Source organism: Buteo buteo, chromosome 18, assembly GCF_964188355.1.
Source record: "Buteo buteo chromosome 18, bButBut1.hap1.1, whole genome shotgun sequence".
Lineage (NCBI taxonomy): Eukaryota > Metazoa > Chordata > Aves > Accipitriformes > Accipitridae > Buteo > Buteo buteo.
Genome location: NC_134188.1, coordinates 8,273,223 through 8,287,155, shown reverse-complemented (window position 1 = coordinate 8,287,155; position 13,933 = coordinate 8,273,223). Strand labels below are relative to the sequence as shown.

Below are 13,933 nucleotides of genomic sequence, written 5' to 3'. Positions count from 1 at the left end.
TGCACAGTGCCTGTTCCTGCAGCCAAGAGGCTGTAGCACATACAACTCTGCAGTCATGAATGCCACTGGAAAAGCAGCATGGTGGTAACACTTCACCACAGTTTGTTCCAATAGAAAGCCCATCCATGAGACATCCACAATAAAGCAAGCTAAACACTACTTGACGCTGAAGTTTTTTTTCATAATCCTATTACAGAAAAAAAAAGATTTTGCTGTTACATAAATATTTCTTAAAGTTACTGCGATGGCATAAAGTACAAATTCACTACGAATTTTTGTGACTTGTCCCCTTCTCAGAAACACAGGTACTTCCTTGGAAACAAGTATGACAGAAATAGTTCACCTCCTGTCATTGATGAAGGCTGTGAATGCCCCTAGTCAGGCTCTGCTTGGGCAGCTGCCTGTGCTCACCAGGCTTTTAAGAGGGAAGCCGGTGGACAACGAGCTGCTCTGTTGAGCACATCGAACACAGATTTACATGTACGCTCATCGTCATAATCGTGCATCTTCACAGTGCCTCTTTTCAAAGCCGTCTGACCTACGTGTGAGAAGCAGCAGTTATTTTCTTGGTGAGCTGAATTTCTTGGTTCAACTGAATGGTGTACTTCTATTTTTTTAAGAAAGGTCTGACGAAGTTAGCAGAGTTGTCTTTTAATTCTGATATAGAGAGTCCAACAACACACATTTACCAAAATGAAGCAGACAACTGAAGGAATTAATAGCAAAGCAGCAACACAGGTGAAGCTTGTATTTGAACAGCAGATCTTAATTTAGGTGGGTGGCGGGGGAAGAATATCATCCCTTCTGGCAATCCTACCTGTCCCACTTGAAGCCTCTATGTAGTTAAAATAAAGTTTCAGGAGTTACTTCATGGTCTCCATCTGCTTAGTGTGCAAGACATTGAGGTAATAAACATAAAAAAGTTTACAATTGTGAAGTATAGATTTGTGCCAGTAGCTATTCATTTAACATTCTGGTTTGCTTTATTTTGAAATGGGCCACGTAAATTAATGGCATAGCCTCCTGGAAAACAGCTAAACCCAGCTGTATGTCACCTGTGAACAGTCATTTTCGGGGGGGATTCTGGCTTTATTGGGCTCAGCAGCAAGGATGGCTTCTGGTTTGAAAGGCAAAACCGTATCAGCTGTGGGCTCACAGAGACTGTCAGAAGAGCCTGGTCTCCATTCCCCCTGCCAGCTCTTCCCCTGCTGTACTTTTAACAATAACTACTACCAGTCTGATAGAAACCAAGGTGCGTGAAAGAGAAAGAAAACTGGTATCATGAAACTCAGGAACACTATATGGGGGGGAAGGGGAAGAAGCAGCAGATGATAGAAAATGTGAGGAGGGCAAAGCCTTAGGAAGACAGCAGATCTCTTGGAAAATGGGGAAGAGAGCAACAGTGGCTTGGACAGGTATTTATGAACCAGTGTTGTGTCCAGCTCAGGAAGCACAATTCTCCGAGCACTGAGAGAGGATTATATTCCATCTACATTATTCCTGCTCATTTGTTTACTCCACCAGATGGGAAAATCTGCATCCAAACAGCAGAAATGCACAAACACATGAGTATTATCTCTACCTTATTAAAGACTCGTCTTACAAGCTTAATTAGTTTATCCCCACCACAAAATGTATTTCTTAATACTTCATTTTAGGTGCTTCATTTTGTAGATGCAGCATTTCTTTTAGCCTTTTTACACAATCACAATATATAAATATGACATATAAAGACAAGTACTCATGTTTTGTATAGTATCTTTATAGCTGATAAAACTGTTGAGTGCCTTGGAATTTATGAACCAGCTTTCACCCAAAAATACATTAGTAGTGTAGTCAAAAGGTTAGTCAAAACTGGCGTTAAAAATTTCCAGTTATCAAAAATCTCTACTATCCCAAAGTTTTTCTAATGCATCATCTATTTTGATTGAAATTGATTGAAATATAGCCCAAACCTTGATATAAAATTTAACATTTGTCATTAGAAACAGTGGGAGTTCATCAATACATTATGTTATACCTCAGTGACCTTGTAAGATTCAACAATTTCTAAGATGCTTCTATTCTACTGTTCTACTGCTGTCTGTGGAACAGGAGGCAAAGATAAAACTAGGCAATTGGAAAAAAATGACTGTTCTTGTAACTCCAAACTTGACATACCTGTAAATCATCTTTAGCTTGATACTGAAATCCACTAAAAAGCAGGCACTGTATTTAATCAGATCCATTGTGATTCAAGATTTAAGAGACTAAAATGTATAGGTCCCGTTAGTACAAAAGTATCTCATAACCAACAGTAAAAGTAACTCCAAGTGAGAACCCATGAACACAGTTTGAAGCACTAATGCAAAGACTGGCTGACGTGTTGCATTTTAATTTAGTAATTACTTTGTATTCCAGGTGATTTGGCCTGACTAATGTGTAGGATTCTTAATGAAAGTAAACCTCTTTCTAATGGGGAAATCCTTACTGTGCTTTTTTCAAGGAAACATCAGGTTTATACCACCTCTGGAGATCAGCTGAACTAGTAAATAGAACAGCCTAGTTGTGTGGTTTTTTAAAAGCTCATGACGTTTTGTTGCACTAACGCATAAACATCACAAAATAAATATACTGTACTTCTGCAAAGAGACGTTTAACAACTTACATTACTTTTTCTCTAGTACAGCATACATACATACATACACAAGTTTACATGGTAGTAAGTGATGACAAAATAGATCTTATCTTTTACAAAAAGAAAGTCTGGGTTTGTGACAAGGCTTTAGAGAAAAGGTGAAATAATAACCACAAGTTTTTAAAAAGCCAGTCTGGCAACAATAGTGGATAGTAGGTCTTATCTTACTTGGCAACTGGCAGGTAGTTCTGATTATTATTAAAAGCAACTGGAGAGGCCTCCCCAGAAGGAGACCTATTCTCTCTTCTAGTTATCCTTTATAAAAACATCAGTCTGCTGGATAATGAATCTGAAAACATGACATGTTCAGAACAAACATCCCTCAATCCTTTTATTAAGGGAGCATCTCTCAAGATTGAAAGGAGACCACTATTCATGCTCTTTCAACCATCCACTAGCTGCCAAGTCATCGGTTGATGCAATGACAATTCTGATGTCTGTGAGGCAAGCACCTATGTGTTGTTATAAGCCAACCAGCTAAAATCACTTCAGAGAGGTCACTGAAGAGTCCTTGAATGGTAAAAACTACCAGTTAGAATGAAACTCTAACAGAGAAGTTCCCATTATCCAGCACCTGCATTGTTTGGTCCCCATTTACCTAACAGGTAAGATACAAAACACAGTTAACTGCAAATGCTTACACATTTAAAAGAGAGGCTATCACACCGTGTTGATTAAAGCTAGCCCAGAAAACAGTATTTGGAGCTGAGTACTTCAGCACTGAGAAATGTGGAGTCACTGACAAAAAACAGAAAGGAGCTTGACTGAAAAAGTAGTAGATCTTCTTATGAGAATCAGTCCAGTCCAGAAGCATAGTTCACGTAACATCGAAATTCATTGGCTAAATTTCGTGAGTGTTTTGGAATAAACTTACATATCTTCACACCAAGATGCTTTGCTGCCTGTTCCTCCATGATTGCACCTGCAGCAAAAATAAGTAGTATTCAATGAGAAAAACAGTAACAGAATGTTTGGGCTTTTTTAATAGCTCCTCCCAAACGCATATATAGAGAGAGCCTGCTTTTTTTAAGGAAGCAAGGCTTAAAGCAGCTACACTATCAGCTCTCTATAACAACTGAATGTATTGGAAAATTTAAAATACATCTGAAAGAATAGAAGACGCCCCAAGGAAATGAATGTCTGAGAAGTTTCATAAAAATAGGTAGTGGGTAAGATCAGTGCCCCTTTTATAGAAAACAGAAACTTGAACTCAATCTTCTTGCTACATGCCAAAGAAATTACCTGGTAGGGAGCCATGGGAAATGCAAACAGATTACATATACTCCTCCACTTAAATAAACTGCAGTGCGATATTTACAGCTACACACTGAGAAATCATTTCCTTGAGCAGTATTTCTCAAACTTTGTAAACTGAAGACCACCTATCCATTTTAGGGAAAAAAATTCTGAGAACCATCCTTGTGCATGACTGCCATGTGCAATTAAACAAAGAAGTAGGCTTTGTACGGCCATATATTATTTTACATTTTCTTTATTTTGCCTGCTTGGTTGACTTCCCTCAAATTGTATGTATAGAGGGGTTTTGTCCTTTGTTTTTTTGCAAAAGTTTCCTGGATGTCTTCAGATGTCTTGTAATAAGATTACATTTTAAGAAACACCATGGCTAAAGCAGATACTCATCACCTGTTAAACCAGCAAGTGCAAGTACAGTTGGTAAGTCACCCAGTTTCACTGCTCTTATCGCTGGTTTTTAATTCCTCCTGCTGTATTTCAGTGCCTAAAATCTCCTTACTTGAAACACAGTGGCAGAATCCCCTCATACATTCATTCAGATTAAAATTTCTATGTTTAGCAGTAAGGACAGGTAATACATATATTAGAAAAAAGAAGTTGATTTTGTTTTTCTTTTCAAGACTTAGCTAAAATCATCCCACTTTACTCAGCAAAGGCCATTCCAACCTATTTGTCATTCTTTCTACTTAGCTCACCTTCGATGTTAAGTAGTATTAGCATTTAAGCATTGTAGGTCCCTTCCAACTGAAGTAGTCTATTCTACTCTATTCTAATTTTGTATGTGGCAGCTGAAATCCTGCAGCTACTGACACGTTTAAAAAAATCACAACTTCGTAAGGTTATTGAATAAGACATTAACAATAAGTTGCACCTATGTTCATCATACCCAGATTTCAATCATTGCAATTATAGACAGTGGCCCTTTTACAAGAAAAAAAGTATTTCTGGAACTTTGCAGGATGATCTTGTAATTCTTAAAAAATTTAGTAAAACTCATAATGCCATATGAAAAAAGTACTGACTACAACTATTAAAAAACACATGCCTTCAATTTAAAATAAAGGTTGAACTAAAGTATTTCAATAAAAAGTGTAGGATACATATTCCTCCTTGAATTAATGATAAATTAGTATTATTTAGTATTTTTCTCACTTGAGTAAGTTCGTCTTTCGAGAGAGAGAACAAGGTGCTTAATGGTGACCTAATATTTTTATCAATTATACCTGTGCAAAGCAGAATCTTTCCTTTTGTTAAGTATTTGATGGTCTCTGCAGTTTTTTGAAGACATTCCTCAGACAGATAGGGTGGATCTGCTATTACGATGTCAAAACTGTGTGGCAGGAGATTTTCAGGTAAGTTCAAAGGGTGGTTGTAATCATAGAAGATAAATTCTTCTCCATATACAGAAAACCTTTTGTCGTACTCCAGTATACATGCTGAAAAATCTTTACCATCCTGTTCTTTCAGTTTCTGGTACACACTCGGTGCACTAACACATGCTATCCTGAAAAAGAGACAGTAACTTAGAATATTAATGTAAAAGGCAAATAACAACAACAACAAACCCTACAGCAGTCCTCAGGGCTGCTTTGGGAAAACATTTTAAATATTAGTCCCAAAAATGTAAGCTATACTTCCTCCATTCTAACAAATAATTACTTTAATAACAGAGTTTTAAGTATTGAAGCCATTACCTATTCAACCTCCATGCTGCACAAAGACCTTAAGCTTAACTACAGAGAAAGTCTTGTTTCAGAACAGCACGGAAATATACTTGAAAACTTAAAATTAAAAACGACTCCTTACAGAAATAGGAAGAAAACCAAGTTTTTCCATCTGTTCTACAGAAACACTGTATGAAAACAGAGAAAAGAATTACAAGTCATTAATATGCTCTGGAGCTCTTTGTATTTCTCAAAAAATAAAAAGATTCACAGTAAGCTTTTACAAGGCAGAGCCTACAACATTCAATGAAATGCTAAATGGTAAGATCAGTATGAACTATTAATTAAATAAATAATAGCAAAGCATTTCTGCAGTATCTCAATTGAACAAAGATCAACTACAATGAGTAACGAATTAAACTTCATGCTCTACCTACATAGTAGAAAGAAAATATTTACAGAAAAGACATGTTAAATCTACAATGTAATTATTAAAACCTACCTGCCACCTTTTCCAGCTGCCCCAACTGCTTCATTAGCCAGGCATGATGCAGTTTCATCGCTGTACCAAAACTGGCTCAATTGCTGAGAAAGATAATGTACAATTACAAACAACATCACATCTTCTGACTGTGCTATGTACAGTTAGGTGTGGTGAGTCATATTTGAAGAAAATCAAAATCCATAGCAACTTCTCAGTTCACAAACTGTAAAGCTGGAAAGGTGACTATTTTCCTGACAGTCTTTTTACTTCTGTAATGAAGCGACATGCAGCCGGTAGCTTACACTGTGTGTTTCCAAAGCATTTAATACAGCATTGGGAAAATGAAGTAATGCAAAATCACTGACGAGGCTAGCTCAAACTCAGTGTGCAGATGCACAATATTTATGTGCTCTTAAATCGAGTTACTTTAGCAGAAGAGGAAAAAAGGAACTTGAAAAGTGACAGTATAGAAGGAAATAAAGGATAAAAGTACTAAATCAGAAGAGATCAGAAAAAGGAAGAGTTAAAAAAAAAAACAACCCAGAGACAAATCAGAAATCAGTCTGTCAGAAGAAAAAAGCAGCAAAGCAGCAATCTATAAAACCAACAAAATAAAACACAGAAGTATGATGTGAAACGAAAGATCACTTGATCTTGTTACACTGCATTTGTCTCAAGCTCGGGGAAGAATCTTTACTACCTTCACATACCAGGCTGGAGTTAAAACTTCCAGAAGGCATAGATGCTTCTGTTGGCAGCCTTATTCCCTCTTCATGTAATTTCAGTTTGTACCCGCCACACACATGTAGAACAGACAACTACACCCACATTTAATATTAAAGCAAATACCCCACAGTATTACTGTCCATGAATAATTTGATTTTGCTACTCTAGGAACATCTTGAGCGTTCCCCTTTTTAATTCCATTTCATTATCCACCCACAGAAGAAACTTGGTAAAGGCTACTCCTCTAATTGGTAAAGGCTACTCCTCTAACTGCGCTTCATTCACTGAAGTTTATCGTTTCTTACCCAGTCTTCTTCTATTGAGCCAATGGAATATTGATTAAACCCTTGGGAGGTCTTCATGCCCTCTCTCTGCTGCTGTTCCAAATAGAACTCCTGGAGGGCAGCCAGCGTATGGGATGAAAGCTGGGGAATGTCATCATCATCATCATCCATTTTTCTAGATGTCAACCAGAGGGAAAAAAAAATAATTAAAGTAACCCTTTTCAATGGTGAATGCTTTTAATAACGGCATAGTCTCCTGAGGTAAAACAACCTCCACTGACAGTGCAAACTTAGTCTAACAGCTAACTAGGAAAACCTCCTCACAAGAGAAAACATATTCCCTCTACTTAGGAGCTCTTCAACCAGTGACAGGCAGATTGGAAATAACATGCCTCCAGAGAGAATTCAGGAACAGCAGCAGCACTGTTCCCTTTCTATACAACACAGATTTGGCTTATATTCTTACAGGGAACTTGTCATTACCATTCTTGATTTCCTGAATCTGTAAACCTTTTTTGTATCAGCTTGCAGAAAAAACAACCTTTAATGGATTTGGCAAATCCTATAGAAATTATTCCCTTCCCTCCTAGAAATAATGATGGCTACCGGTCATTCCTTTCCATGTTCAAAAGTCACACCATTCTGACTCAAAATGAAGTAAACCAGCATTCCAGGATCAGCATCACCTGGCTTTAACTTCCACACCATAAAAAGATTCCTCTGAATACCAGAAACCTTCTGCAAACAAAAGCAGGCAAGAAGCTCAAGAAGATGTTTTTTCTAAGATAACACTACTCAACTGAAAATTTGTGTATTTTGTATGTAAGACATGGACATAACTCATATCAAAAAGACACGGTATATACTAATGGAAAAGTACAGCCATTTTCAGAAAACTCTTGAACTGGGTCACACTGCACAGTATCGCTGAACCCTGCTCACCCCAGGCAGCTAAGTGGCATCTGCCCAGAGGGAAAGCCAACACGTTTGTGCCCTTCCCAGAAGTGACAGTGCCACCTCCTGGAACGAAGGGGACGAAACCAGGAACCCTGCATGTGAAAAGTACTGGAGAAAACTTGAAAAGATTCTTCTCTCAAGAAACCCATTTTCTCCCATGTTCTGATCTAAGAACTAGCACACGAGCAGTGACTTGAACAGAACTTGGAAATGGGTGTATGCTGGCCTTTGTGCACAAGTCACCGAGAGAACCACGTGCCATCTGAACTGTGTGCAACTTCAAAAGTTAAGTATAATTTGAAGTATAGCTGCTCACGGTTTTTATTCTCCCCATTTCCTGCATTACAACGAGAACTCCAGAATTCACGGTCTCCTCCCCTTCCATCCTTCCCTCCATGCTGCTCGCCCTAGCAGAGTTTCCAGACATTTCCTAAAGCACAGCTTCTCCCTACCTGCTGGAAAAATGGTATTGTTAACCTGCCACCGTGAGATAACTCATCAGTATTCACTAGAATAATTACTCTGCCACTCCACTGACACACTACACACCTACATGTGATAACAGTAAAGCACTTAGCTTTTCCAGAGTATCCTTTATTGACTTGCTGGTTTCTCAGGCTGGGTTGGCCAAACAGGGAATCGTTCAGAGCTTGAAGACCCATGAGAATTCAGGAGTCAAGCTACCTAGTAAAACTAAAATTGCTAATTTCATCCCTAGTGTTTTGTTGAATAAAACATAAATGCTTTAAAATTATTTATATTATTAAACTATGTATTATTTAAAGTATTTACTATAAAAATGACTGCAAATTCACACAGATAATACAGTTTTTGGCAACAATGCTCTAACAATACACAATGCTACAGTCCATTTTAGGCCCTATACAAGAACTCTTTTTCATTGGGACAGACATTAGAAGTTTAAAATCACTCCTCATCTCAAAACTTTTTTATTAAGTGCATCATACATGTAGTAATCTTGTTTGCTATTATCCCCTAGGCAAGGACACATCTATGCTTTGACACTAAGAAACTGAAACAGATGCAAACTTGCAGTTCTTAAGTCAAAAGCTGAAAATTTGATCTTATGTTCAGTGAGCCAATACAGGCATTTGCAAGGACTAAATCCATGCCCATGAAATGAAACCCTCACAAATAAAATTGCTGATGAACCATTACCCATGGTTTCAGTAGATAAAAAGGCATACAGCCATAGACACCTTTTTTCTAGAAATATTTTTTCAGTTGATTTTTTAATAGTCTTCCTTTCGGTTTGTAAATTAAAGCCTTAGGAACCAAGCAGTAATTAACTGTGAGGCTGCAAGGAGAGGTAACTCGGAACATATGGTAGAATTATTATGTACATCTATTAAGAACACCTTCAAAATTCAAGATATTTTTCTGAATATACATATATCATCTATATATACTGACTTAGGTCATTAGCATGAAGACATTTTCATGCTCAAGAACGACATCAGAAAACTATTAAAGTGAGTTTATGTGAACAAGACTTGTAAATTCCTTTGAATTCAAGGGAGAAAGTTCTACTCTTTGAAAGCCCCTCTATACCCCTCCCAGAAAGTTCACTGCTCTCAAGTCCAGAAACAACCCTGAAAGTTTTGGGGGAGGATGGGAGGAAGCAGAGAAACTCACAGTGCCTCTGGCACTTAGGGAACCTTTAAACTCTATTAACTCCCAAGGCTCCTGAGCCCTGAGGCTCCAGCTTGCCTATCCATGCTTGCCCCAGCCCCTGGGTCCCTCCACAAGCAGCCTGTGCTCCGTCCTCACACAGACTCTCTAGGAGAGAAACAGAGAAATGCTAGGCCATACCTACATCTGTTTTGTAGAGTCTTTTAATACAAATCAAAACTTCTCAAACATCTGAGAGGTCATCCTCAAGCACAGGCAGCCAGCTTGTTCCCCTGCAGTCAGCTGGGAAAAACTCAAAACCTCAAGTTTTTGGGGCCTGGGTGCCATGAAACAGAACAGCTTCTGAATAGGATGGCTAAGTCAGGGGACATCAGAAAAGCAGAACTGACAAACCTGCACACAAACCTGAAGCAGTTTTCTTATGTACCAATGGTTTTGTGGAGTAGGGAAAGAGGGACAAGGCAGGATTTGTGGACCAGGAGCAGCTTACCTGCCACAGACCTGAGAACAGCTCCATTTCAGGATTAAGTCTGGAGAACTTTTTGTTAATGTCCACAGCAAATGGTTCAAGAGGAAAGCTGTACTAGTTCAGATCAAGGGTTGATACTGGTCATTCTTCTATCCTGAAGGTGGCCAAAAGCAGCTGTCTCAGAAGGAGCGAGATAAGGCAAGTATATGTGATACCTCCCCACTCTATACTCTCCCAGACTTTAACCATTTGCCACTTAGGGAGTTGTTTCTGCATCTGAAGTCATTTATTCTGTGAATGCAGTTCTCTTAGACACTTGTCCAATATCCCTTAAATTCACATAAAGTTTTTTAATCTATAATGTTCACTGATACGAAGTTTTATTTTATAACTACCTCTTCTTGCTGTGAACGTGGCTACTAGCTTCACGTGATGCAAATACTTCGTGTATTGGAAGAGAAAGCAAATGGTTGAGCCCTTATACACTCTCTCCACAGGACTCCACGTGTCATTTCACAGACACCTGTAAGTCAACCTCCCTCCCTCACTCTGCAAGTTGGCTCTTTTCTAGCCTGAAGGGCCTTAACCCACTCTACTGACTGGTTGACAAAAGTCTTTCCATGCTTTTCCTCATCCTTGTTAAACACTTCTAATATACCCCTTTTTTGAGATAAGGAGACTAGAACTCTACGCAGTATCTAAGATATGGGTGATCACACATTTATGTTGTCATTTTAACATGTTTTCTGTTACGGTCTATTTCTTTTCCTAAAAAATTCTAACATTTGATGTGTTTTTCTGGCTGCCACCAAACACTCATATGATGTTTTTGGAGAATCACTTATCATAATCCTGAAGCCTCCTGCCTAAGTGGGGATGGTGTCCAATGAGAACGTGATTAAGTAGAGTTTACAAAGAAATTGAAAAGGATCTACCAGGAGCTCCAAGATACCAGCACGTACAGAACAAAACTAAACAGCAGTTCTGGTCCCTTCACCTCAACAAAAAGCAAGAGAAAATACTGAAACTAGAAAATGTTCAAGAAGGGTCCTGAGCCATCCAAAGACTAGAATAGCTTTTACAGGGGAATGAGTACTAGGAAGTAACTGAGAATGGGTATGACAGAGCCTGTCATCATGAGTGGCACGAACACCATGGGCAAAGATCAACTACTGTTTTCCAAGGCAACAACTAAAAGGCAACAAGTGTGGGCTGCAAAAGCCTGGTTCAAAAACAAAATCAAAAGGAGCTGGTTCTTGACGCAACATGTTGGTGAGCTACAGAATCCCTGTCGGCAATGTAAGTTCATAGTGCTTCAAAATGACACAGAAAAGTTTATAAAAGAGAAACTCTCAGAGGATTACTAAATATGCAGAAACTGCATTGGATTCAAAAAGTGAGGTCTGGAGGCCAGGTAGCTACTTGACGGAGAAGGGAAGTGTGATGTATTTTAGCCCAGTTCTCATCCTTTTTAATAAGCACAGACAGAGAAGGAGGGTAGGCTGGACTCAACCGCTGTAACCCTCCTCCGTGTGAACGCCGAAACACTGACAGTTTCTGAAGGCCCTTTTTTCCCTGTTCCCTCTTGTATTTAATCGCTTTGAGCGCCCACTTCTGCCAAGTACGTACCCCCCCCGCCTCCCCTGGTGCGAGGGGTTCCCCACGAAAGCACGCTCCCCGAGGCGAGCCCCCCGCCGCCCACCAGCCCTCTCCTCGGCCGCCACCTACCCCGGAGCAGCGGAGAGGCGAGCAGAGCAAGGAGCAGGACGCTCCACCGCCCCAAGGCTGACAGGAGCCACCCTCCCGCCTCAGCAGCCCCTTCCGCGCCGGGAGCGGCGCGTCCCCCGCCGCAGGGACCGCGACACCCTTGCGCCTCCCGCACGCCGCCCCCGGCAGGGCCCCCCCACCCCCGGCCCTCAAACGCCACTCGCGCTCAGCCGACGCCGCCCCTCCGCTGCGGGAGTCCCGGTCCGGGAGCAGAACAGGCCCCGGTCCCGCCGCCCGCGGAGAGGGGAGCGCCGGCCTCCCTCACGGGCGGAAGGGCACGCGCCCTCCGCGGCCGCACCACTCCCCGCGCCGCTGCCCGCCTCCTCGCGCCACTCACCGGCCGCCAGATCCCTCCGCGCACGCGGACCTCTCCCACCCCGCCCCGCCCCGGCGCCGCGCGCAGCGCTCGGTGCCGGCCGAGCGCCGCGCGCCCCCTGCTGGGGGGACTTCGGCCGGGCGGGGCGGCGAGCCCGGCGGCCGCTCCGCCAATGGGCTGGAAGGACCGCCCCCGGCGCGCGAGCGGGGCGGGGCCAGGCGCTGCCTCCGCCCCCCTCCCCCGCCCCGCTTCCGCCTCAGCCGGTGCCGGGCGCGTCCCGCGGCGGCGGGGAGCGGAGCGGCTCTGCCGGCCTCTCACCGCCACACGGCGGCGGGTGTCCGCCGGGGCCGAAGGCGCCAGGCCCGTGGCGCAGCCGGCTGAGGGGGCTAGTGGGACCGCTGCTGCGGCGGCAGCCGGAGGGAAGCGTTCGTTCCGCCGTGCCTTTCAGCCCTGCGGCGGGCCGGGTGGCTTTAAGGCGATCGGCAGAGCGGTTTCCAACGTACCTCAATAACGAGCTGCATAAAAAGGGAACGGCCGACGCAGAGAGCCGCCGGCCGGCGCAGGCTGCCGGCAGCCCGGGGCGCTGCTGCTTCTCGCCGGGTTCTCGCGTCCGTCCTTCGGCCTCGTCCCGCAGGGCCCGGCCCACGCGAAACGCGCGTGGTTCGAAGCGGTGACTTCCACAGATAGAGAAGTCTTAGATGGGCTGCACCTCGAGTTAGACGCCCGTCGGTAGCCAGTCAGGGTGTAGCCACGAGCTTTTGACTTCATTAGCCGCCACGCTCCCCAAACTTCTTGATCCGGGTCTCTTGCTCAGGCTTTCCATTTGAATTAAGCATTATCAAGTTGGAACAAGCTCCCTTTCTGGCATACAGATAGAAGTTGAGCTGCGGCTCAGTTTCAGAAGACGGCAAGCTTTAAAGTACCTTCCTTGGTTCGGTTAATTCAATGCATCTTTCCCTTTGGGCATAAAACTTGGCCTCTGCCCGTTTCCAATCTTGTGCAAGCACAACGTGCTTGTCTGGCAGTTCCCGTCCTGTCCATTGTCCCAAAACAAAAACTTAAGGATTTTTTTACCACTGGTTTTTCTTCCACTCCTCCTTTATAAAGTCTGGTAATTTGTAAAAAGCATTTTCATAACATTGTCTTTCTATTGTTCACTGACTGTCCTGTAAACCAGCTCATAGAAGGTTGCCTATCAGATTATTTATAATTAGCCCAACAGCAGACTCTCCTCACGTTCGCCAGAGCTAGATGTTCCTATCAGCAATGAGTTGAATAGGAAACTGCTGTTTTACCTACAACCTGTTGAATCTTTATCTGCTGCAACACTTCACTGTGGCTGAACAGAAAGTCTCAGGCTCAGCACTGGACACCTGCAAGCAGAGCAGAAATATTTCCTGAAAACAGAAATACTAAATTTGGATAAAATATTTTTGCAGCGCAGCTTATGTAAGCAGCAGAGAATCAAATTTTCTTGCCAGCGCAGGATGTGAGGATAGGCTGATTTTTCCTTCAGATCCCCATTCTTTTTACATCTCCCTCCCCCCATTTAGAAGTAAGGCTTTGCACGACAGTAGAGAACCATGGGCACTCCTGTTTGGTTTTAAAAGACATCCAAGTAGTCTGGATCTGGCATTCAGTGCATTACCCTCTTTGTCTTTGAAAGGTCTTGCCAAAAAAGG

At 42.2% G+C, this 13,933-nt stretch overlaps 1 protein-coding gene across 3 annotated transcripts; it reads right to left on the bottom strand.

The window, feature by feature from the left end:
- Window position 1: 1 nt before the first annotated feature.
- Window positions 2-12,405, bottom strand: EEF1AKMT1 (EEF1A lysine methyltransferase 1). 3 transcript variants are annotated; one of them, XM_075050755.1, is made up of 5 exons: window positions 12,273-12,405; window positions 7,111-7,264; window positions 6,098-6,180; window positions 5,155-5,435; window positions 2-3,599 (listed from the first exon to the last, which is right to left on the bottom strand). In XM_075050755.1, the coding sequence occupies exons 2-5, from the start codon at window positions 7,258-7,260 to the stop codon at window positions 3,472-3,474; spliced, it is 642 nt and encodes a 213-aa protein (XP_074906856.1). In that variant the 5' UTR covers window positions 7,261-7,264; window positions 12,273-12,405; the 3' UTR covers window positions 2-3,471. The 3 variants fall into 3 exon arrangements, with proteins under 3 accessions (XP_074906856.1, XP_074906857.1, XP_074906858.1); XM_075050756.1 differs by lacking the exon at window positions 12,273-12,405 and adding an exon at window positions 11,897-12,031 and having other exon boundaries at window positions 318-3,599; XM_075050757.1 differs by lacking the exon at window positions 12,273-12,405 and adding an exon at window positions 10,190-10,342 and having other exon boundaries at window positions 318-3,599.
- Between the last annotated feature and the right edge of the window lie 1,528 nt (window positions 12,406-13,933).